A 25,679-nucleotide genomic window follows, 5' to 3' on the forward strand; every position below is an offset into this window, starting at 1 on the left:
GAGGAGAGGAAGAGGAGAAGAGGAGGTGGGGAGGAGAAGAGGAGGTGGGGAGGAGGAGAGGAGGAGAGGAAGAGGAGAAGAGGAGGTGGGGAGGAGGGGAGGATAAGAGGAGGTGGGGAGGAGGAGAGGAGGAGAGGAAGAGGAGAAGAGGAGGTGGGGAGGAGGAGGGAGGAGAAGGGAGGAGGAGAGGAGGAGAGGAAGAGGAGAAGAGGAGGTGGGGAGGAGGGGAGGATAAGAGGAGGTGGGGGGAGGAGGAGGGAGAGGAGGAGAGGAGGTGGGGAGGAGGAGAAGAGGAGAAGAGGAGGTGGGGAGGAGGGGAGGATAAGAGGAGGTGGGGAGGAGGAGAGGAAGAGGAGGAGGAGAGGAGGAGAGGAAGAGGAGAAGAGGAGGTGGGGAGGATAAGAGGAGGTGGGGAGGAGGAGAGGAAGAGGAGGTGGGGAGGAGGAGAGGAAGAGGAGAAGAGGAGGTGGGGAGGAGGGGAGGATAAGAGGAGGTGGAGGGGAGGATAAGAGGAGGTGGGGAGGAGGAGAGGAAGAGGAGGTGGGGAGGAGGAGGAGAAGTGGAGGAGGAGAGGAGGAGAGGAAGAGGAGAAGAGGAGGTGGGGAGGAGGAGGAGAAGAAGAGGAGGAGGTGGGGAGGAGGAGGGAGAGGAGAAGAGGAATACAAGAGGAGGAGGGGGAGGAGAAGGAGGAGGAGGAGAGGAAGACAAGAAGAGGAGGGGAGGAGAGGAGGAAGAGAAGAGGGGGAGAAGAGGAGGTGGTTTAGGGTTCGGTTTTCATAACAATGTAAACCAGGAAGTTCTAGTGATAACTCCAACCAATAGGAGAGCTGGAATTTGAAACATTTTACACTCACTGGTCTCTTTGGGGTTGGGCTGAACTTGCGCAAGCGGATGATTGGACGATCGGTGGACATTGTCGGTGATCTTCCAGCGAACCACGTCGGTGCTCTTGGGTGGGCCGGTCCTCACTAGGGGCGTGTCTAAGTGGTCAGAGGTGAGCATGGACTGGCGGAGCATGTACTGATTTTCCTTAAAGCCGACCATACGACCTGAAGACACAGGGACACACATAGGAGAACACAATGTAACACGGCCTGAAAACATGGCACAGAAACTGTAACAGACACAGAAGGATATTTCACTCACCTCTTCCACAGCATGGCAGCAAAGCAAGACAGGACTGAAAGAGAATGAGAGAGGCAAATAGAGAGATTATTTCCTCCATAGTATGGCAAAGGCCATGGTTGGTTGTTTTAAAGGTCATGTTATGGTTGTGTCTGGACATTACCTTGCAGCAGGCGCAGTACTTCCAACAGCAGAGCGACAGTAGACCCAGCAGTAGCATGAGGAACATGATGAGAGGGATCAGCCACAGGAAGCCAGCAGGGGGACAGTCTAAGGGGACGGACCACAACAACATCACAACCAGGATGCAGGTCACCACGCGGTGAGCTCGTCCGTAACAGAGCAGGCAACCCCCATAATGGCATTGACGTCATATAAACCAAGGCAGAAAGATGTGAACGTTGTCTCACCTTTCTTCTTGAGCACCTGGACCTCCAGTTCCTTAACAGTCTGGTCGTCAGGATAGTCCACGGTGTAGTGGTACGTACAGTCGTCATCCTCGTCGCGGAAACTACACGCCTCAATCACCTCTTTATTTTCCTTGAGCTCTTCCACCATGACCACTTTGAACTGGCACTGGTCACACTTGTCGCTGTCCTTCTTCTCTCCGGTCTTCCAGGCCTGACACTGGACACAACTCCTCTTGTCCTCACACATCCCCAGCTGGGCCTGGAAGTTAGCCTCGCAGGTGGGGGTCATGGCCAGGCCAGAGTCCTGGCACTCACAGCGACCACACTTACACACACCCCGCCCGTTACAGACGCCCTGAGAGAGGTGGGGTTGGGGGTAGTGGTTAGATCAGTCATGACCAACAATATTGTAGAAATCTGGAATGAGAGAGAGAGCGCGAGAGACGGAGAGAGAGGGAGAGAGAGAACGTGAGCGAGCGAGAGAGAGAGAGAGAGAGAATGGGAGAGAGGGAATGAGAGAGAGGGAATGAGAGAGGGAGAGAGAGAGGGAATGAGAGAGGGAGAGAGAGAGAGAGAGAGAGAGAGGGAATGAGAGAGGGAGAGAGAGAGAGAGGGAAGGAGGGAGAGAGAGGGAATGAGAGAGAGAGAGAAAGAGAGAGAGAGGGGGAATGAGAGAGAGGGGGAAGAGAGAGGGAGAGAGAGGGAGAGAGAGAGAGGGAATGAGAGAGGGAATGAGAGAGAGAGGGAATGAGAGAGAAAAAGAAAGAAAGGAAGAGACACCGAGAAACAGAGGGAGAGAGATTATGTAGTGCTCACCCCTTTCGTGTCCAGACAGGTCTGGTTGCTCATGGGACACTCACAGGCCGGTCCCTCCCAGCCCTCTGCACACGCACACTGGCCCATGAAGCAGCGACCACGGTCTAAAATGGAGAGAAAGACAGAGAAAAGGTTAGAATCTACTTCAAGTGCTTGACACTTTTACATACACTCACATAGAAGTTTAGGGACCACAAAGGGTATTGATGACACAGTTGTCCACTCCTTACGACAGCCGCATTGTTGTCTTCTGAGAGACAGCGTTATTCCAAAGCGATGTGACGAGCTTGCTTTCTGAGATGATGATGACGGCCCCACACTCACCGTTGCAGAGGAAACCTCCGTATCGTTGACACTGGGACTTGTCAAACTGACAGAGGGACCCCTCGTACTGGTCCGTGTTGTAACAAACGCACGCTCCACACAGGCAATCTCCCCGGCCAGAACACGGCTCCTCCACGCCAGGACCCCGACAGGAAGTGCCCGGATCCGTCGACGCGCTGGCAGAGCAGTTACAGAATGGACCCAGCCTGGGGAGAAAGATTTATACTAATGTTCTGTCTTCTGACCAAGAATATTTGATTCCTAATTGGCATAAATATCTCCTCACCTCTCTACCATACCAGTTGATGTATATATCTCTCTACCATACCAGTTGATGTATATATCTCCTCACCTCTCTACCATACCAGTTGATGTATATCTCCTCATCTCTCTACCATACCAGTTGATGTATATCTCCTCATCTCTCTACCATACCAGTTGATGTATATATCTCCTCATCTCTCTACCATACCAGTTGATGTATATATCTCCTCATCTCTCTACCATACCAGTTGATGTATATATCTCCTCATCTCTCTACCATACCAGTTGATGTATATATCTCCTCATCTCTACCATACCAGTTGATGTATATATCTCCTCATCTACCTACCATCTCTACCATACCAGTTGATGTATATATCTCCTCATCTCTCTACCATACCAGTTGATGTATATATCTCCTCATCTCTCTACCATACCAGTTGATGTATATATCTCCTCATCTCTCTACCATACCAGTTGATGTATATCCTCATCTCTACCATACCAGTTGATGTATATATCTACCATCATCTCTACCATACCAGTTGATGTATATATCTCCTCATCTCTCTACCATACCAGTTGATGTATATATCTCCTCATCTCTCTACCATACCAGTTGATGTATATATCTCCTCATCTCTCTACCATACCAGTTGATGTATATATCTCTCATCTCTACCATACCAGTTGATGTATATATCTCTACCTCATCTCTCTACCATACCAGTTGATGTATATATCTCCTCATCTCTCTACCATACCAGTTGATGTATATATCTCTCTACCTACCATCATCTCTACCATACCAGTTGATGTATATATCTCCTCATCTCTCTACCATACCAGTTGATGTATATATCTCTCTACCATAGTAGTTGATGTATATATCTCCTCATCTCTCTACCATACCAGTTGATGTATATATCTCCTCATCTCTCTACCATACCAGTTGATGTATATATCTCCTCATCTCTCTACCATACCAGTTGATGTATATCTCCTCATCTCTCTACCATACCAGTTGATGTATATATCTCCTCATCTCTACCATACCAGTTGATGTATATATCTCCTCATCTCTACCATACCAGTTGATGTATATATCTCCTCATCTCTCTACCATAGTAGTTGATGTATATATCTCTCTACCATACCAGTTGATGTATATCTCCTCACCTCTCTACCATACCAGTTGATGTATATATCTCTCTACCATAGTAGTTGATGTATATATCTCCTCATCTCTCTACCATACCAGTTGATGTATATATCTCCTCATCTCTACCATACCATAGTAGTTGATGTATATATCTCTCTACCATACCAGTTGATGTATATATCTCCTCATCTCTCTACCATACCAGTTGATGTATATATCTCCTCATCTCTCTACCATACCAGTTGATGTATATCTCCTCATCTCTCTACCATACCAGTTGATGTATATATCTCCTCATCTCTCTACCATACCAGTTGATGTATATATCTCCTCATCTCTCTACCATACCAGTTGATGTATATATCTCCTCATCTCTCTACCATACCAGTTGATGTATATATCTCCTCATCTCTCTACCATACCAGTTGATGTATATATCTCCTCATCTCTCTACCATACCAGTTGATGTATATATCTCCTCATCTCTACCATACCAGTTGATGTATATATCTCCTCATCTCTCTACCATACCAGTTGATGTATATATCTCCTCATCTCTCTACCATACCAGTTGATGTATATATCTCCTCATCTCTCTACCATACCAGTTGATGTATATATCTCTCTACCATACCAGTTGATGTATATATCTCCTCATCTCTCTACCATACCAGTTGATGTATATATCTCCTCATCTCTCTACCATACCAGTTGATGTATATATCTCCTCATCTCTCTACCATAGTAGTTTATGTATATATCTCTCTACCATACCAGTTGATGTATATATCTCTCTACCATACCAGTTGATGTATATATCTCCTCATCTCTCTACCATAGTAGTTGATGTATATATCTCTCTACCATACCAGTTGATGTATATCTCCTCATCTCTCTACCATACCAGTTGATGTATATATCTCCTCATCTCTCTACCATACCAGTTTATGTATATATCTCTCTACCATACCAGTTGATGTATATATCTCTCTACCATACCAGTTGATGTATATATCTCCTCATCTCTCTACCATAGTAGTTGATGTATATATCTCTCTACCATACCAGTTGATGTATATATCTCTACCATACCAGTTGATGTATATATCTCCTCATCTCTCTACCATAGTTGATGTATATATCTCCTCATCTCTACCATACCAGTTGATGTATATATCTCCTCATCTCTCTACCATACCAGTTGATGTATATATCTCCTCATCTCTCTACCATACCAGTTGATGTATATCTCCTCATCTCTACCATACCAGTTGATGTATATATCTCCTCATCTCTCTACCATACCAGTTGATGTATATATCTCTCTACCATACCAGTTGATGTATATCTCCTCATCTCTCTACCATAGTAGTTGATGTATATATCTCTCTACCATACCAGTTGATGTATATCTCCTCATCTCTCTACCATACCAGTTGATGTATATATCTCCTCATCTCTCTACCATACCAGTTGATGTATATATCTCCTCATCTCTCTACCATACCAGTTGATGTATATCTCCTCATCTCTCTACCATACCAGTTGATGTATATATCTCCTCATCTCTCTACCATACCAGTTGATGTATATCTCCTCATCTCTCTACCATACCAGTTGATGTATATATCTCCTCATCTCTCTACCATACCAGTTGATGTATATATCTCCTCATCTCTCTACCATACCAGTTGATGTATATATCTCCTCATCTCTCTACCATACCAGTTGATGTATATATCATCTCTACCATACCTCTCTACCATACCAGTTGATGTATATCTCCTCATCTCTCTACCATACCAGTTGATGTATATATCTCCTCATCTCTACCATACCAGTTGATGTATATATCTCCTCATCTCTCTACCATACCAGTTGATGTATATATCTCCTCATCTCTCTACCATACCAGTTGATGTATATATCTCCTCATCTCTCTACCATACCAGTTGATGTATATATCTCCTCATCTCTCTACCATACCAGTTGATGTATATATCTCCTCATCTCTCTACCATACCAGTTGATGTATATATCTCCTCATCTCTCTACCATACCAGTTGATCTGTGCATCACTCGGTGGTGGGAGAGGCGAGTTTCCCTGCTTCCCTATAAATCCAATCCATGACTGTTATTTTCTAATGTGAGAGAAAGTAGCTTCGGTTGTGTTTGTCTCACCAGCCGTCGTTGCACTTGCACTTCCCACAGACCAGGTCTCCGTGGCCTGTACACCTCACTGCGTTTCGAAATGGATTCTGAGGGAAGCAGAGATGGAAAAGGAAAGACTGTGTTAGATACCAAAAACACGTTTGAGCGTTTATGTTTATGTGTGTGTGTGTTCGTATCTTCACACCTTCTCACAGTCGCAGGTTTTACAGAGCACTTCTGCGTTGATGTTCAGAGCTGTGCTGAAGGTTGTCGGTTTGACTCTCATCTTCCCCTTTTTGTCACCCTGCTCCAGACTACACACATGTTGCTCCCCAACCATCTCACTGGCTTTGACACGCACCTTAAACTTCCCCTAGAAAACACAGAATGGGTTAATGGGTGTGCGTGTGTGTGAGTTGAGTGAGTTGAGTGATTTAGTGAGTGATTTGAGTGAGTGATTTAGTGATTGATTTAGTGAGTGATTTAGTGAGTGATTGATTTAGTGAGTGATTGATTTAGTGAGTGATTTAGTGAGTGAGTGAGTGATTTAGTGAGTGAGTGATTTAGTGAGTGATTTAGTGAGTGATTTAGTGAGTGAGTTGAGTGATTTGAGTGAGTGATTTAGTGATTGATTTAGTGAGTGATTTAGTGAGTGAGTGATTTAGTGAGTGATTTAGTGAGTGAGCCATGTTAGTGTTTCTTACTATTTGCCCAGGCTTGACTTTGAAGGTTCCGGCTTGTGCAACATTGCCACTGTAAGACAGGACCTGAGCTTCTATAGCTTTAGGTCTGTCCTCCGCACGGATGCTGATCTTAGAACGGATATTCTGAGAGGACGGACAGTAGTATTAGGACATCTGGCTATCCCAATAGCCCTTAGAGGGGATACATCAAGGGGAATCAAATCTAATTCATGTGTCCATCGCGCAAACACTTGTTAACTTTAAACAGGCCCATTCTTACCTCGAAAGCTTTCTCCAGGATATTGAGGATGTTAGCGGAGTCTTCCTGTAGCAGGCCCAGCTCAGCGATGGGGAAATACTCATGAAGCTTCTACACAGGAGAACCCACAAAACATGAAGGGGTTATCAGGGTAGCCTAGTGGTTAGAGTGTTGGACTAGTAACCGGAAGGTTGCGAGTTCAAACCCCCGAGCTGACAAGGTACAAATCTGTCGTTCTGCCCCTGAACAGGCAGTTAACCCACTGTTCCTAGGCCGTCATTGAAAATAAGAATTTATTCTTAACTGACTTGCCTAGTTAAATAAAGGTAAAATTAAGAAAAATCTGCAATGCTACAGATAAGGTAAGTGCTCACAGAAACAGACAGTGGCTAAACTCAGTGGAATAAGTATAATTTAGGAGGGAAAATGGGGATGATGATGTGTTTGTAGGGTTAGAGTAAGGTGCAGGGTTCAGGTTAGTATGGTGCAGGGTTCAGGTTAGTAAGGTGCAGGGTTCAGGTTAGTATGTGCAGGGTTCAGGTTAGTAAGGTGCAGGGTTCAGGTTAGTAAGATGCAGGGTTCAGGTTAGTATGTGCAGTATGTGCAGGGTTCAGGTTAGTATGTGCAGGGTTCAGGTTAGTAAGGTGCAGGGTTCAGGTTAGTAAGGTGCAGGGTTCAGGTTAGTAAGATGCAGGGTTGAGGTTAGTATGTGCAGGGTTCAGGTTAGTAAGGTGCAGGGTTCAGGTTAGTAAGGTGCAGGGTTCAGGTTAGTAAGATGCAGGGTTGAGGTTAGTATGTGCAGGGTTCAGGTTAGTAAGGTGCAGGGTTCAGGTTAGTAAGATGCAGGGTTGAGGTTAGTATGTGCAGGGTTCAGGTTAGTATGTGCAGGGTTCAGGTTAGTAAGATGCAGGGTTCAGGTTAGTAAGATTATGGTTAGTAAGGTGCAGGGTTCAGGTTAGTAAGATGCAGGGTTGAGGTTAGTATGTGCAGGGTTCAGGTTAGTAAGGTGCAGGGTTGAGGTTAGTAAGATGCAGGGTTCAGGTTAGTAAGGTGCAGGGTTCAGGTTAGTATGGTGCAGGGTTCAGGTTAGTATGGTGCAGGGTTCAGGTTAGTATGTGCAGGGTTCAGGTTAGTAAGGTGCAGGGTTCAGGTTAGTATGGTGCAGGGTTCAGGTTAGTATGGTGCAGGGTTCAGGTTAGTATGTTGCAGGGTTCAGGTTAGTATGTTGAGTAGTAGCTCTGAGTTCTTACCTCATAGTAGGTGAAGGAGTGGTTTGTGACGGCAAAGATGGGGATGATGTTGTGTTTGCCCAGCAGGCGGACCAGGGTGGGCACAGAGGGGTAGTCCTGCCTGGTGTCCTCTGTGTATTTCCCATCGGGGTCCAGGTGGCACTGCTCGTCATTGCGTGGCATGATGCCAGCCAGCACGTTGGCACCGTCACTCTCGTAGTGGAAGGCCGACTCGGTGGAGAAGACCAGAAGGTGGGTGGCATGGTCACGCCAGCCGATCTTTTCCTGGATGGGAGAGAGGGTAGGGGGAGTGAGGAGAGGGGGAAAGAGAGAGAGAGGAGAGGGGGAGAGAGGGTAGGGGGAAAGAGAGAGAGAGAGGATAGGGAGAGAGAGAGAGAGAGAGAGGAGAGAGAGGATAGGGAGAGAGAGGATAGGGAGAGAGAGGATAGGGAGAGAGAGGATAGAGAGAGAGAGAGAATAAGAGAGAGAGAGAGAGAGAGAGAGAGAGAGAGAGAGAGAGAGAGAGAGAGAGAGAGAGAGAGAGAGAGAGAGAGAGAGAGAGAGAGAGAGAGAGAGAGGTGGAGGAGAAGAAAGGAGGTAAGGAGTGAGTTGTATTTAATTATGTAGAGCCTTCTGAAGAAATTCACACAGTGGTGCATCACAGTTAACTTTACAAGCTTCAAATAATCAAACATCCCAAATGGTACACCAAAGATGGCTGCTTGTCCTTTCTAGTAAATCTAACTCTATAGTCCTACCCCGCAGACTGTAGCCTGCAGTATGGCGTCGAAGCCCCCCTCTGGAGCATCCAGGTTGCCTGAGATCCTCTCCTTCTGCAGCTTCTGGGTGAAGGACTGCAGGTCAGGGGTCAGAGTGATCACATTTCGGAACGAGAAGGGAGGGTCGCTGTTGGGCCACGGCTGGGCCAGTCTAGAGAGGAAGAGGAGGGAAGGGGGGGTTGGGAGAGGAAGAGGAGAAGGGGTAGAGGAAGAGAAGGAGAGGGGAATGGGGAGAGGAAGAGATAGAATGAGGGACCATGAGTATGAATAGTGTATAAATGCCGACCTTTTCATACGGCTGTGATGTTTACCTTTGGGTCTGTGTGTGTATATCTGTCTGTATGGAGAGGATTCTAATAGTTCTTACTTGATCGGTCTCATGTCTGTCTGGGGTTCCACCACCTTGTCCACAAATTTGCCGAAACCGATGGTGTAATCATCAGACAGCTTCCCCACCAAGTCAGCTATACGGGGAACAGAACACGTCACCAAACCACACTATCCCAGTACTACACTGAAGTCAATGGTTTTACAATTCCACTCATCGTTCCCCCTCTCTAACTTACCCAGCTCAGCACCCATCCTTTTGAGATTGTCCAGATCATCCTTCATGGAGTTGGAGAAGTCCATGAGAATGTAGAGGTCCAGAGGTCCTTTCGCTGGTTCAAACACCTCCATCTCGATCTCCCTCTCCTCCCCCGGCAGCAGAGTCATGGACATATCCTGGGGGGCCACCTGAGAGCGCTTCATCAACATGTCAATCTTCTGGTTCTAGAGAGGGATTGAGGGATGGAGGAGAGAGATGGAGGAGAGAGATGGAGGGATGGAGGAGAGAGATGGAGGGAGATGGAGGGATGGAGGGAGAGAGATGGAGAGAGAGAGATAAAAGGATGGAGGGAGAGAGAGATAGAGGGATGGAGGGAGAGAGAGATAAAAGGATGGAGGGAGAGAGAGATGGAGGGAGAGAGATGGAGGGATGGAGGGAGAGAGATGGAGGGATGGAGGGAGAGAGATGGAGGGATGGAGGGAGAGAGATGGAGGGATGGAGGGAGAGAGATGGAGGGATGGAGGGAGAGAGATGGAGGGATGGAGGGAGAGAGATGGAGGGATGGAGGGAAAGAGATGGAGGGATGGAGGGAGAGAGAGATAGAGAGATGGAGGGAGAGAGAGATGGAGAGATGGAGGGAGAGAGAGATGGAGGGAGAGAGAGATGGAGGGAGAGAGAGATGGAGAGATGGAGGGAGAGAGAGATGGAGGGAGAGAGAGATGGAGAGATGGAGGGAGAGAGAGATGGAGGGAGAGAGAGATGGAGAGATGGAGGGAGAGAGAGATGGAGAGATGGAGGGAGAGAGAGATGGAGGGAGAGAGATGGAGGGAGAGAGGGAGAGAGAGATGGAGGGAGAGAGAGATGGAGGGAGAGAGAGATGGAGAGATGGAGGGAGAGAGAGATGGAGGGAGAGAGATGGAGGGAGAGAGAGATGGAGGGAGAGAGAGAGAGGGATGGAGGGAGAGAGATGAAGGGATGGAGGGAGAGAGAGAGGGATGGAGGGAGAGAGATGAAGGGATGGAGGGAGAGAGAGAGGGATGGAGGGAGAGAGAGAGGGATGGAGGGAGCGAGATGGAAGGATGGAGGGAGAGAGAGATGGAGGAGAGAGATGGAGGGAGAGAGATGGAGGGATGGAGGGAGAGAGAGAGAGGATGGAGGGAGAGAGAGATGGAGGGAGAGAGATGAAGGGATGGAGAGAGAGAGAGAGAGGGATGGAGGGAGAGAGATGGAAGGATGGAGGGAGAGAGATGGAAGGATGGAGGGAGCGAGATCGAAGGATGGAGGGAGAGAGAGATAAAGGGATGGAGGGAGAGAGAGATGGAGGGAGAGAGATGGAGGGAGGGAGAGAGATGGAAGGATGGAGAGAGAGAGATAAAGGGATGGAAGGAGAGAGAGATGGAAGGAGAGAGATAAAGGGATGGAGGGAGAGAGAGATGGAGGGAGAGAGATGGAGGGATGGAGAGAGAGAGATGGAGGGAGAGAGATTGAGGGATGGAGGGAGAGAGATGGAGGGAGAGAGATGGAGGGATGGAGGGAGAGAGATTGGGGGATGGAGGGAGAGAGAGAGAGAGAGAGATGGAGGGAGAGAGAGATGGAGGGAGAGAGAGATGGAGGGAGAGAGATGAAGGGATGGAGGGAGAGAGAGAGAGGGATGGAGGGAGAGAGATGAAGGGATGGAGGGAGAGAGAGAGGGATGGAGGGAGCGAGATGGAAGGATGGAGGGAGAGAGAGATGGAGGGAGAGAGAGATGGAGGGATGGATGGAGAGATGGAGGGATGGAGGGAGAGAGAGATAGAGGGATGGAGGGAGAGAGAGATGGAGGGAGAGAAATGGAGGGATGGAGGGAGAGAGAGAGAGAGAGGGATGGAGGGAGAGAGATGAAGGGATGGAGGGAGAGAGAGAGAGGGATGGAGGGAGAGAGATGGAAGGATGGAGGGAGCGAGATCGAAGGATGGAGGGAGAGAGAGAGATAAAGGGATGGAGGGAGAGAGAGATGGAGGGAGGGAGAATGATGGAGAGAGGGAGAGAGATGGAAGGATGGAGGGAGAGAGAGACATAAAGGGATGGAGGGAGAGAGAGATGGAAGGAGAGAGATGGAGGGATGGAGAGAGAGAGAGATAAAGGGATGGAGGGAGAGAGAGATGGAGGGAGAGAGATGGAGGGATGGAGAGAGAGAGAGATAAAGGGATGGAGGGAGAGAGAGATGGAAGGAGAGAGATGGAGGGATGGAGAGAGATAAAGGGATGGAGGGAGAGAGAGATGGAGGGAGAGAGATGGAGGGATGGCGAGAGAGAGAGATAAAGGGATGGAGGGAGAGAGATGGAGGGATGGAGAGAGAGAGATAAAGGGATGGAGGGAGAGAGATGGAGGGATGGAGAGAGAGATGGAGGGATGGAGAGAGAGAGATAAAGGGATGGAGGGAGAGAGAGATAAAGGGATGGAGGGAGAGAGAGATAAAGGGATGGAGGGAGAGAGAGATGGAAGGAGAGAGATGGAGGGATGGCGAGAGAGAGAGATAAAGGGATGGAGGGAGAGAGATGGAGGGATGGAGAGAGAGAGATAAAGGGATGGAGGGAGAGAGATAAAGGGATGGAGAGAGAGAGATAAAGGGATGGAGGGAGAGAGATGGAGGGGAGAGAGATGGAGATGGAGGGAGAGAGATGGAGGGATGGAGGGAGAGAGATGGAGGGATGGAGGGAGAGAGATGGAGGGATGGAGGGAGAGAGATGGAGGGATGGAGGGAAAGAGATGGAGGGATGGAGGGAGAGAGAGATAGAGAGATGGAGGGATGGAGGAGAGAGAGATAAAGGATGGAGGGAGAGAGAGATGGATGGGGAGAGAGATGGAGGATGGAGAGGAGAGAGATAAAGGATGGAGGGAGAGAGAGAGATGGAAGGAGAGAGATGGAGGGATGGAGAGAGATGGAAGGATGGAGGGGAGAGATGGAGATGGAGGAGGAGAGAGATGGAGGGATGGATGGAGGGAGAGAGATGGAGGATGGAGGGAGAGAGATGGAAGGATGGAGGGAGAGAGATGGAAGGATGGAGGAGAGAGATGGAGGGATGGAGGGAGAGAGATGGAAGGATGGAGGAGAGAGATGGAGGGATGGAGGGAGAGAGATAAAGGGATGGAGGGAGAGAGATAAAGGGATGGAGGGAGAGAGAGATGGAAAGGGATGGGAGAGAGATGGAAGGATGGAGGGAGAGAGATGGAAGGATGGAGGGAGAGAGATGGAAGGATGGAGGGAGAGAGAGATGGAGGGAAGAGATGGAGGATGGAGGAGAGAGAGTAGGATGGAGAGAGAGAGATAAAGGGATGGAGGGAGAGAGATGGAGGGATGGAGGGAGAGAGATAAAAGGATGGAGGGAGAGAGATGGAAGGATGGAGGGAGAGAGATAAAGGATGGAGGGAGAGATGGAGGATGGAGGGAGAGAGATGGAAGGATGGAGGAGAGAGATGGAAGGATGGAGGGAGAGAGATGGAAGGATGGAGGGAGAGAGATGGAAGGATGGAGGATGGAGATGGAGGAGAGAGATGGAAGGATGGAGGGAGAGAGATGGTAGGATGGAGGGAGAGAGATGGAAGGATGGAGGGAGAGAGATGGAAGGATGGAGGGAGAGAGATGGAAGGATGGAGGGAGAGAGATGGAAGGATGGAGGGAGAGAGATGGAAGGATGGAGGGAGAGAGATGGAAGGATGGAGGGAGAGAGATGGAAGGATGGAGGGAGAGAGATGGAAGGATGGAGGGAGAGAGATGGAAGGATGGAGGGAGAGAGATGGAAGGATGGAGGGAGAGAGATGGAAGGATGGAGGAGAGAGATGGAAGGATGGAGGGAGAGAGATGGAAGGATGGAGGGAGAGAGATGGAAGGATGGAGGGAGAGAGATGGAAGGATGGAGGGAGAGAGATGGTAGGATGGAGGGAGAGATGGAAGGATGGAGGGAGAGATGGAAGGATGGAGGGAGAGAGATGGAAGGATGGAGGGAGAGAGATGGAAGGATGGAGGGAGAGAGATGGAAGGATGGAGGGAGAGAGATGGAAGGATGGAGGGAGAGAGATGGAAGGATGGAGGGAGAGAGATGGAAGGATGGAGGAGAGAGATGGAAGGATGGAGGAGAGAGATGGAAGGATGGAGGGAGAGATGGAAGGATGGAGGGAGAGAGATGGAAGGATGGAGGGAGAGAGATGGAAGGATGGAGGGAGAGAGATGGAAGGATGGAAGGAGAGAGATGGTAGGATGGAGGGAGAGAGATGGAAGGATGGAGGGAGAGAGATGGAAGGATGGAGGGGGAGAGAGATGGAAGGATGGAGGGAGAGAGATGGAAGGATGGAGGGAGAGAGATGGTAGGATGGAGGAGAGAGATGGTAGGATGGAGGGAGAGAGATGGAGATGGAGGGAGAGGATGGAAGGATGGAGGAGAGAGATGGAAGGATGGAGGGAGAGAGATGGAAGGATGGAGGGAGAGAGATGGTAGGATGGAGGAGAGAGATGGTAGGATGGAGGGAGAGAGATGGTAGGATGGAGGAGAGAGATGGTAGGATGGAGGGAGAGAGATGGAAGGATGGAGGGAGAGAGATGGAAGGATGGAGGGAGAGAGATGGAAGGATGGAGGGAGAGAGATGGTAGGATGGAGGGAGAGAGATGGAAGGATGGAGGGAGAGAGATGGAAGGATGGAGGGAGAGAGATGGAAGGATGGAGGGAGAGAGATGGTAGGATGGAGGGAGAGAGATGGAAGGATGGAGGGAGAGAGATGGAAGGATGGAGGGAGAGAGATGGAAGGATGGAGGGAGAGAGATGGAAGGATGGAGGGAGAGAGATGGAAGGATGGAGGGAGAGAGATGGAAGGATGGAGGGAGAGAGATGGAAGGATGGAGGGAGAGAGATGGAAGGATGGAGGGAGAGAGATGGAAGGATGGAGGGAGAGAGATGGAAGGATGGAGGGAGAGAGATGGAAGGATGGAGGGAAGAGTGAGTCATGTATATATCATGGCAACATGGTAAACTTTAGGACCAGTGCTCCAACCTCAGCAAAAAGCTTGTGACTAACAACAGGAGGGTTGAATGTACTGCAGCCAAACGATGAGGATGATGATATTACAGTGGTAACCAGATGAGCAGACTAATGAATCCATGTCATCATGATTACTGTGATGATGACAGAACTTACTCTCTCCATTGACATACTGCCTTCGGCCGTCACTGCGCCATTACAGCCGTGGTCTATGATGTTCTCCAGAAGGTCACAGCGGGGACTATCAAAGATCTGTATGTTAACACAAACACACGGGTCACGTTTGTGTTTTCCGCTAAATGTGTGTGTGTGTGTGTGTGTGTGTGTGTGTGTGTGTGTGGGGGGCAACTTGAGTAATAGTTTCTTCTCACCTCGTCTGGGCAGTAGGCACAGCCCTTTCCGGACTGGATGCATGCTGAACAGGTGTTAGCCCTTGCAGCCAGACAGTGGTTTACTACAGGACAGAGAATCATCAGAAACATGAAGATATTAATTTTCTGTTCTCTTCCTTTTAGTATTATAGAATCCCAGTTTGGATTCTAAAGATGACTCAGCCACATGAACAAGTTGGTGTCTATTGACTGTTCTCTTCCTTTTAGTATTATAGAATTCCAGTTTGGATTCTAAAGATGACTCAGCCACATGAACAAGTTAGTGTCTATTGACTGTTCTCTTCCTTTTAGTATTATAGAATTCCAGTTTGGATTCTAAAGATGACTCAGCCACATTAACAAGTTGGTGTCTATTGACTGTTCTCTTCCTTTTAGTATTATAGAATTCCAGTTTGGATTCTAAAGATGACTCAGCCACATGAACAAGTTAGTGTCTATTGACTGTTCTCTTCCTTTTAGTATTATAGAATTCCAGTTTGGATTCTAAAGATGACTCAGCCACATGAACAAGTTGGTGTCTATTGACATATTAAAATATCCCAAGTCCACACTGTAATCATACAATGTAAAAATCACTTGATTCATTCAAATTATTCTCACCTTTTTCAGCGTAGCTACTGGCCGTGAGGACAGCAAGTACAACCCCCACCAAGAAATGTAACGTCCATCTCCCCATCTCCCCCCTGCAACACATACACAGGTCATGAAGCTTTCAACCTTCACCACGGGATAGATACACTCATGACCAGGTGAGGTCAGTTTACAGTTTCCCCTTGATAGATGGTCAGTCTTGTGTTTCCACTCCGTTGGAGAGGTCAGGTGATCCCCGATCTGTGCGCCTTAAGCAACTTCTACTGGGAGAGGTCAGGTGATCCCCGATCTGTGCGCCTTAAGCAACTTCTACTGGGAGAGGTCAGGTGATCCCTGATCTGTGCGCCTTAAGCAACTTCTACTGGGAGAGGTCAGGTGATCCCCGATCTGTGCGCCTTAAGCAACTTCTACTGGGAGAGGTCAGGTGATCCCCGATCTGTGCGCCTTAAGCAACTTCTACTGGGAGAGGTCAGAGTATTATCAAGTTGACTCAAAGAGTCTCATCAATCTCTTCGTATTTCAGCCTCCAGTATTGCCTCCTGTGCAGCGTTTATCAGCCTCCTGCATTGTAATTTCCCTCCCAAGTGACCTCAGCACCTGGGTATTCCTCTACAGAAATATTATGGTGTTAGCCAAACCACCTGGCTCTGTTCTCTCTGTGGCCTCCTTCCCACAGACCTTACCCTCCTACAGAACACAGAGACACCTGATGGGTACAGCACTGAAGTGTGACTGTGAGAGACAGAGAGCTCCAAAAGCATTGGGACAGTGACATTCGTTTTTTGGGGGCTCTGTATTCCAACACTTTGGATTTGAAATGATACAATGACTATGAGGTTAAAATGAGAGACTGTCAGCTTTAATTTGAGAGTATTTTCATCCACATTGGGTGAACTGTTTAGAAATAACAGAACATTTTGTACACAGTCCCCCCATTTTAGGGAACTGAAAGTAATGGAACTTGTTCACTTACAGTGGGGCAAAAAAGTATTTAGTCAGCCACCAATTGTGCTTTTTGACCTCTGTCGTTGCCAACAAAGGGTATATAACAAAGTATTGGAGATAAGCTTTTGATATTGACCAAATACTTTTTTTCCACCATAATTTGCAAATAAATTCATTAAAAATCATACAATGTGATTTTCTGGATTTTATTTCTTCTCATTTTGTCTGTCATAGTTGAAGTGTACCTATGATGAAAATTACAGGCCTCTCTCACCTTTTTAAGTGGGAGAACTTGCACAATTGGTGGAGGACTAAATACTTTTTTGCCCCACTGTATGTGTGTATTAAAGTAGTCCGAAGTTTAGTGTTTGGTCCCATATTCCTGGAACACAATGATTTCATCAGAACTTGTGACTCGACAAAGTTGTTGGATTCAATTGCTGTTTGCTTTGGTTGTGTTTCAATATATGTTTTAATGGTAAATTGGGGTCACTTATTGTAAATAAGAATATAACATGTTTTTAAACACTTCTACATTCATGTGGATGTTCCCAGGATTACGGATAGTCCTGTGAATGAATTGTAAATAATACATTTGACGCACAAATATCATACCCCCAAGACATGCCAACCTCTCAATATTACAATAACAGGGGAAGCTTGGTGAGTAGTTGACTCAGAGAGAGAAAACCAATAGTTGAAAAGTTTTGAAAATTAAAGAAAGCAAGAAAGATATATCTATATTTTTTCACTTTTATTTACTTAGCATCAAATGCAGCTAGCTAGTTTAGCCTACTCAAACAAAGAGGGATGCTGTTAGCTAGCTGGCTATGGCTATCCAACACTGGAACTCTTACAAGTCAAGGTAAGCTTCTGGTCTGATTCATTTATTGCCACCAGGTCCTGCCGGTGTAACTGCTAAACTGCTTGCTGCTGACTGTATACTGTACTGCATGGTTTACTAACATGTTAGTTCTAGTAGCTATGCTGACTATGAAGTGACAACGATCTAGGCTGTGTGTTGCGGTTAGCGGTCATAATATGAAGGTTTGGCTTGGAAAGGTGTTTTTGCCTTGTCACAGACAGCTGATGTGTTATGCACTGAAGTCCAGAAGGGAAGGGAAAAGGTGAAAGGAGGAGAGTGGGTAGATAGATGCGAGAAGGAATTATATGTACAACAAGCTGTTTGTATGTGGCTGCTATGAAAGTTATCTGTGTTTACGTGTGATCAGGGGTGTATTCATTGCACCAATTCTGTTGAAAAAGATTTCTTAAAAGGGAAGCAAACGAATAGAAACTTTTGTTGGCAACTGTTGGACTAAAGATTAAACACTAGATCAGCTTGATGCAGCCAAGACTGTGCAAGGCGGTATGGAATATGTCACGGTCGGTCACCTTGATTACTCAAAATTCTCTTGATCTGTGCACCTACGTTGTAAACTTTCATTAATAGGCTAGGTTGTAGCAACCTCATGATGGGTATAGGGACAATTTGAGTATCATGTAGTAGCCTAAACCTATCGATGGTACATTGAACTGGGTGAATGGAATATGAATGACAGTCATCTAATACGCTGTGATAGAAATAAGGCCATGTTCATTAAAAAATAATAAAAATCATCCTCCCTCATCTTAAACGGCCCCAACCGCCACTGATGCTGACAGTTGGTGGCACAGGATATCCTAGTAATTGAGTCAGAGGAGGAAGACGGTTTTATGGAGAATTATTATTATTTATTTTTTATATTTTTTTTTAGGTATTTCAGGGCAGAGCAACAGAGCAGGGCAACAGAGCAGGGCAGCAGAGCAGGGCAGCAGAGCAGGGCAGCAGAGCAGGGCAACAGAGCAGGACAACAGAGCAGGACAAACAGAGCAGGACAACAGAGCAGGGCAGCAGAGCAGGGCAACAGAGCAGGGCAACAGAGCAGGACAACAGAGCAGGACAACAGAGCAGGACAACAGAGCAGGACAACAGAGCAGGACAACAGAGCAGGGCAACAGAGCAGGGCAACAGAGCAGGGCAACAGAGCAGGACAACAGAGCCAGAGCAGGACAACCAAAACAGGGGACCATTGGCTCACCCAGCAGGAATTTACAGGACAAAACAGAGCAGGGCAACAGAGCAGGGCAGGGCAACAGAGCAGGGCAGCAACAGAGCAGGGCAACAGAGCAGGGCAACAGAGCAGGACAACAGCAGCAGGGCAAGCAGGCAACAGAGCAGCAACAGAGCAGGCAACAGAGCAGGGCAACAGAGCAGGGCAAGGACAACAGCAGGACAACAGAGCAGGGCAACAGAGCAGGACAACAGAGCAGGGCAACAGAGCAGGGCAACAGAGCAGGGCAACAGAGCAGGGCAACAGAGCAGGGCAACAGAGCAGGACAACAGAGCAGGACAACAGAGCAGGCAGAGCAGGGCAACAGAGCAGGGCAACAGAGCAGGGCAACAGAGCAGGGCAGCAGAGCAGGGCAACAGAGCAGGGCAACAGAGCAGGACAACAGAGCAGGACAACAGAGCAGGGCAGCAGAGCAGGGCAACAGAGCAGGACAACAGAGCAGGGCAACAGAGCAGGGCAGCAGAGCAGGGCAACAGAGCAGGACAACAGAGCAGGGCAACAGAGCAGGACAACAGAGCAGGACAACAGAGCAGGACAACAGAGCAGGGCAACAGAGCAGGACAACAGAGCAGGACAACAGAGCAGGACAACAGAGCAGGGCAGCAGAGCAGGGCAGCAGAGCAGGGCAGCAGAGCAGGGCAACAGAGCAGGACAACAGAGCAGGACAACAGAGCAGGACAACAGAGCAGACAGAGCAGGACAACAGAGCAGGACAACAGAGCAGGACAACAGAGCAGGGCAACAGAGCAGACAGAGCAGGACAACAGAGCAGGGCAACAGAGCAGACAGAGCAGGACAACAGAGCAGGACAACAGAGCAGGACAACAGAGCAGGACAACAGAGCAGGACAACAGAGCAGGACAACAGAGCAGGGCAACAGAGCAGACAGAGCAGGACAACAGAGCAGGACAACAGAGCAGGACAACAGAGCAGGACAACAGCAGGGCAACAGCAGGACAACAGAGCAGGACAACAGAGCAGGACAACAGAGCAGGACAGCAGAGCAGAGGGCAACAGAGCAGGACAACAGCAGGACAACAGAGCAGGGACAACAGAGCAGGACAACAGAGGACAACAGAGGGCAACAGAGCAGGACAACAGGGCAGGGCAACAGAGCAGGGCAATAGAGCAGGACAATAGAGCAGGGCAACAGAGCAGGACAACAGGGCAGGACAACAGGGCAGGGCAACAGAGCAGGGCAACAGAGCAGGGCAACAGAGCAGGGCAACAGAGCAGGGCAACAGAGCAGGGCAACAGAGCAGGGCAACAGAGCAGGGCAACAGAGCAGGGCAACAGAGCAGGGCAACAGAGCAGGGCAACAGAGCAGGGCAACAGAGCAGGAAAAACACTTACTGTAGTATAGTACAGGTGTGTTTACCTATCACATTAATCACTGACTAGGTTGAGCCAGTTAATTAAGAGAGAAAAACAGGACAAATGGTGTCTTCACTGTGAGAAGAAATATGAGACCCCTAAAGGTCGCATGTTAACTACTATAAAACACATCAAAGAAGAACATGTACAGTCAGACTTCTCATGGAGAAAGTTCAAATCCTGAGAGTTTGGAAAAACAATGTTCTGTTTGAACTCACCGTTGGTCTAAATGACTAAATATCTAAATCGCAGAAAATTGCGACTAACAGCTAATAGGATCCAAATAAACAACACTAGTGAAATACAGCCGTATAAAAAATATAGATTCGTTAGAGAGACGTTGCTAGTTCAGTGGTCCCAGCTCAATAATCTGCCCGGTGACCAGGTGAACATTCCAACGGAGGGAGGGGACCTAGCCGTTATGACATCAATAGGGGTCCTCACGTCAGTGACAGGGGGCACAGCCGGGGAAAGCTAGGTAAATCAACCCTCAACTATTCAGTCAGCCCCGTAGAAAAACAGCTACTTAATTACCACACCATCAATCCATCTAAGTACAGGCAGGTAAATAGGAACAGCTGCCTCAGAGTGGAGCGATGTCTGTGACCTTGTGTCTGTCTGTGGTTTCTGATTCTGCTGCAATCAGAATGAGAGTCCCTCGTGGTCTGGACTGTCCTAACGCACCTTGTCATTACCCTGTAAATCTAGTTGGCTGTGTCTATGTTACCAGAGCGGGAGGGGTAGGACTCTTAAATAGTAGTTGTTAACGTGCAAAGAGAAGAATGCTGTTTTGCAACAACTCTTACAAACTATGGTTTGATAGCAATAAAAAAAACACGAAAGGATTGTGTATCAGTATAGGCTTTGAACCTCTATATGACTCTAAGAGCAGATGCATCTTCTGTTGTAAATCCATTTCATCTGTAGAATTTAATTTGCATAACTGTTTTAATCTGTGTCACATTTTGGTCTTCATCCTTAGCATGTTATTAAGAGGAGCTAGACAACTTACTTATTGACCCTTGACCTGAGTAGCTGACACAAATTCAAAACACTCAGGTCTTAGACATTGTCAAGAGATATAAGATAACTATCTTATAAATGCACAGCTGTGTGCATGCTCGCTGCCCCGTGCCTCTTGCTGACTTCTATCTCAATAGGACTCACCTGAATAGAAAATGAATAGAATAAAACTACTTTTGTAAATTTTCAAGTAGATAACTATCGTCTTAACCTTGCAGGCTGGAACAGAAGTGGTAGATCAGTGAAAACAATGGGAGAAATTAGTGAGTTTTTATAGCCTTGTTAAAGAGATTACTGATCAAACGAACCTCTTACAGCTGCCTTGCTCAATCCAAGCCTCCAAAAAAGAACAAAAAATAGAAAAGGGAATCACTTAATCCTTTTGTTTTCCTCTCCACTCGTCTGTAAGGTCAGTATCCACCGGTGTCTGGGGGGAAAAAACCCTCCCTTCCAGCCTTGAAGTCCGAGTTCCACGTCTAAGAGAGTAATGACAGGGGAGAGAGACTCAACTTTCCCCCTTTTTCTTCCCTTCTTTCTTGTCCGCTCGTCTTCTATCCCCCTTGAACCTGGAGGCGAGGTGCGTGCCTGTGTGTACGCCTGACTGTCAGTCTTAATGACAGAGAGAGAGAGAGACGGGAAAGAGAACCAGCGAGTTTGTGTGTTTGCTGAGATTTGATCCCTCCTCTAATTTGCACCCACTCTCTCTCTCTCTCTCCAGTTTAGGTAAGTAGCTAACAGTAAGGGTAACTCCCTCACCCTCTCTCGTCCCCTGGTGTTTAATGCTCAAAGCTCCACACCTCTGAGTGTGTTAGGCCCCCTCCCGGCTACATTCCTCCCAGGCTGGGCTTACCTGTGTGGGCTTGAGCCTGGGAGTGTCAGAGAACAGAACACTGCCTGGAGGTTATGTGAAACAGTCACATGAACACAAAGACCTGGAGTTCTGTACTACAGTTTCACAACTCCAGTCCTCCAGTACCCCAACAGTGATTCCCAGCTCCAGTCCTCCAGTACCCCAACAGTGATTCCCAGCTCCAGTCCTCCAGTACCCCAACAGTGGTTCCCAGCCGCAGTCCTCCAGTACCCCAACAGTAGTTCCCAGCTCCAGTCATCCAGTACCCCAACAGTGATTCCCAGCTCCAGTCCTCCAGTACCCCAACAGTGGTTCCCAGCTCCAGTCCTCCAGTACCCCAACAGTGGTTCCCAGCTCCAGTCCTCCAGTACCTCAACAGTGGTTCCCAGCTCCAGTCATCCAGTACCCCAACAGTAGTTCCCAGCTCCAGTCCTCCAGTACCTCAACAGTGGTTCCCAGCTCCAGTCATCCAGTACCCCAACAGTAGTTCCCAGCTCCAGTCATCCAGTACCCCAACAGTGATTCCCAGCTCCAGTCCTCCAGTACCCCAACAGTGGTTCCCAGCTCCAGTCCTCCAGTACCCCAACAGTGGTTCCCAGCTCCAGTCATCTAGTACCCCAACAGTGATTCCCAGCTCCAGTCCTCCAGTACCTCAACAGTGGTTCCCAGCTCCAGTCATCCAGTACCCCAACAGTGATTCCCAGCTCCAGTCCTCCAGTACCTCAACAGTGGTTCCCAGCTCCAGTCATCCAGTACCCCAACAGTAGTTCCCAGCTCCAGTCCTCCAGTACCCCAACAGTGATTCCCAGCTCCAGTCATCCAGTACCCCAACAGTGGTTCCCAGCTCCAGTCCTCCAGTACCCCAACAGTGGTTCCCAGCTCCAGTCCTCCAGTACCCCAACAGTGGTTCCCAGCTCCAATCCTCCCGTACCCCAACAGTGGTTCCCAGCTCCAGTCCTCCAGTACCCCAACAGTGCTTCCCAGCTCCAGTCCTCCAGTCCCCACATCAGCACATATTTTTGTTACAGCCCCAAACAAGAGCACCTGATTCAACTTGTCAGGTAATCATCAAGCCCTCAATGAGTTGAATCAGGTATGTTTGTCCAGGGCTACAACACACGTGTGTTCTGTTGAGAGGACTGGAGGACTGGAGTTATAACACTGTTGGGGTACTAGAGGACTGGAGTTATAAACACTGTTGGGGTACTGGAGGACTGGAGTTATAAACACTGTTGGGATACTGGAGGACTGGAGTTATAAACACTGTTGGGATACTGGAGGACTGGAGTTATAAACACTGTTGGGGGTACTAGAGGACCAGAGTTATAAACACTGTTGGGGGTACTAGAGGACTGGAGTTATAAACACTGTTGGGGGTACTAGAGGACTGGAGTTATAAACACTGTTGGGGGTACTAGAGGACTGGAGTTATAAACACTGTTGGGGTACACTGGAGTTATAAACACTGTTGGGGTACTATACAGAGTTATAAACATGTACTTGGAGTTATAAACACTGTTGGAATACTGTATATGTTATATGACACTGTTACTGTATATGTAAATAGACACTGTGGAGTTATAAACACTGGAATACAGTATAAGGAGTTTAAAAACACTGTGTATTAAAGAAGTTAAATAAACAGTTGCATGCAGTTGACACCACACTGTGGAATGGACACTGTATACTGTAAATATGACACTGTGGAATACTGTATCTGTAAATATGACACTGTGGAATACAGTATATGTAAATATGACACTGTGGAATACTGTATATGTAAATATGACACTGTGGAATACAGTATATGTAAATATGACACTGTGGAATACAGTATATGTAAATATGACACTGTGGAATACAGTATATGTAAATATGACACTGTGGAATACAGTATATGTAAATATGACACTGTGGAATACAGTATATGTAAATATGACACTGTGGAATACTGTATCTGTAAATATGACACTGTGGAATACTGTATCTGTAAATATGACACTGTGGAATACTGTATCTGTAAATATGACACTGTGGAATACTGTATATGTAAATATGACACTGTGGAATACTGTATATGTAAATATGACACTGTGGAATACTGTATATATAAATATGACACTGTGGAATACAGTATATGTAAATATGAGACTGTGGAATACAGTATATGTAAATATGACCACAATATATTGTATTACCAACAGCTCTATTGAAAAGAGCTACATACATGAACTCTGCATCTGTTACTGTTCACCTTGGAGGGGATATGACCTCTGCCCCGACCAGACCAGCTGTTTAAGGTTACACAACTCCTGTGGCTAGACCTGCTCTTACTGGAGAAACCCACTGTCCAGTGTCCACACACAGCCCAGGAGACCCAGGTCAAGACTAAGGCAGTATATCTATGGGTTCTTAAGACTCAGGAGACCGAGACTCTCTGGTCCACAGAGGACTGAACACACGTCAAACAGGCTTATTCAGCAACCAGAGAGAACAGGAGCTCAACAGTACCTCAAAACTCCTGTCCCTGCTCGTACTGTATCCAGACCTTTGACTGGCATACGATGACTCAGATGTGATAAAATAGCCTTCTCCTCCCCAACTGACTGTTTGGAAAGGGCATAATTTAAACAGAACACAATCCTGCCGATATAAACCACATTTGGGACTGACAATGGTTTAGTTATCTCCAGAGGAATAGATATGTTGCAAAACACCCTCCCTTCCCTGGCTTTTGCCAATGTTGCCAATCCAAACATCACTTTGCCTTGGTTCTTGATTGAGGGAGAGGCAGGGAGTTCTAGGGTGTTGCTTGCATCTAACTTTTGTTTTGCCGCAAAAGGTTCTACTGTCGACAACAGTATGAGAGGCGGGTGTACTTAACCTTGAACATTACCGGTAAAACATTCACACAAAAAGTATTTACTACAATCCAGTACACCTACTACTTTCAGGTGTTGTACGAACCATCTTGACATGAAGATTAGACCGACTATCACAATGCACCGGCAAAGAAACGTAGCAGACCTACTAGAGGCCTGTTGTCTAGAAACAGAGGAGACCTACTAGAGGCCTGTTGTATAGAAACAGAGGAGACCTACTAGAGGCCTGTTGTATAGAAACAGAGGAGACCTACTAGAGGCCTGTTGTTCAGAAACAGAGGAGACCTACTAGAGGCCTGTTATATAGAAACAGAGGAGACCTACTAGAGGCCTGTTATATAGAAACAGAGGAGACCTACTAGAGGCCTGTTGTATAGAAACAGAGGAGACCTACTAGAGGCCTGTTGTATAGAAACAGAGGAGACCTACTAGAGGCCTGTTATATAGAAACAGAGGAGACCTACTAGAGGCCTGTTATATAGAAACAGAGGAGACCTACTAGAGGCCTGTTGTATAGAAACAGAGGAGACCTACTAGAGGCCTGTTGTATAGAAACAGAGGAGACCTACTAGAGGCCTGTTATATAGAAACAGAGGAGACCTACTAGAGGCCTGTTGTATAGAAACAGAGGAGACCTACTAGAGGCCTGTTGTTCAGAAACAGAGGAGACCTACTAGAGGCCTGTTGTATAGAAACAGAGGAGACCTACTAGAGGCCTGTTGTTCAGAAACAGAGGAGACCTACTA

At 47.5% G+C, this 25,679-nt stretch overlaps 1 protein-coding gene across 2 annotated transcripts in view; it reads right to left on the bottom strand.

The window, feature by feature from the left end:
* LOC118363478 (integrin beta-4-like) overlaps positions 1-21,920 on the bottom strand; it is a 39,543-nt gene extending 17,623 nt beyond the window's left edge. Inside the window, exons 1-18 of one of the 2 annotated variants that reach the window (XM_052493306.1) lie at positions 21,510-21,920; positions 15,755-15,837; positions 15,134-15,216; positions 14,919-15,014; positions 9,769-9,973; positions 9,570-9,666; positions 9,182-9,353; positions 8,445-8,708; positions 7,216-7,305; positions 6,957-7,079; positions 6,458-6,625; positions 6,283-6,359; positions 2,676-2,881; positions 2,352-2,455; positions 1,536-1,890; positions 1,289-1,395; positions 1,147-1,180; positions 855-1,049 (exon numbers count right to left, since the gene is read on the bottom strand). In XM_052493306.1, coding sequence (XP_052349266.1) covers positions 855-1,049; positions 1,147-1,180; positions 1,289-1,395; positions 1,536-1,890; positions 2,352-2,455; positions 2,676-2,881; positions 6,283-6,359; positions 6,458-6,625; positions 6,957-7,079; positions 7,216-7,305; positions 8,445-8,708; positions 9,182-9,353; positions 9,570-9,666; positions 9,769-9,973; positions 14,919-15,014; positions 15,134-15,216; positions 15,755-15,830 — 2,452 coding nt within the window. In that variant the 5' untranslated portion in view covers positions 15,831-15,837; positions 21,510-21,920. The remainder of the gene's footprint in view (positions 1-854; positions 1,050-1,146; positions 1,181-1,288; positions 1,396-1,535; positions 1,891-2,351; positions 2,456-2,675; positions 2,882-6,282; positions 6,360-6,457; positions 6,626-6,956; positions 7,080-7,215; positions 7,306-8,444; positions 8,709-9,181; positions 9,354-9,569; positions 9,667-9,768; positions 9,974-14,918; positions 15,015-15,133; positions 15,217-15,754; positions 15,838-21,509) is intronic. The other variant, XM_052493312.1, reaches the window with a different exon arrangement.
* Positions 21,921-25,679: the final 3,759 nt, after the last annotated feature.

The sequence above is a fragment of the Oncorhynchus keta genome, chromosome 3, assembly GCF_023373465.1.
Source record: "Oncorhynchus keta strain PuntledgeMale-10-30-2019 chromosome 3, Oket_V2, whole genome shotgun sequence".
NCBI lineage: Eukaryota > Metazoa > Chordata > Actinopteri > Salmoniformes > Salmonidae > Oncorhynchus > Oncorhynchus keta.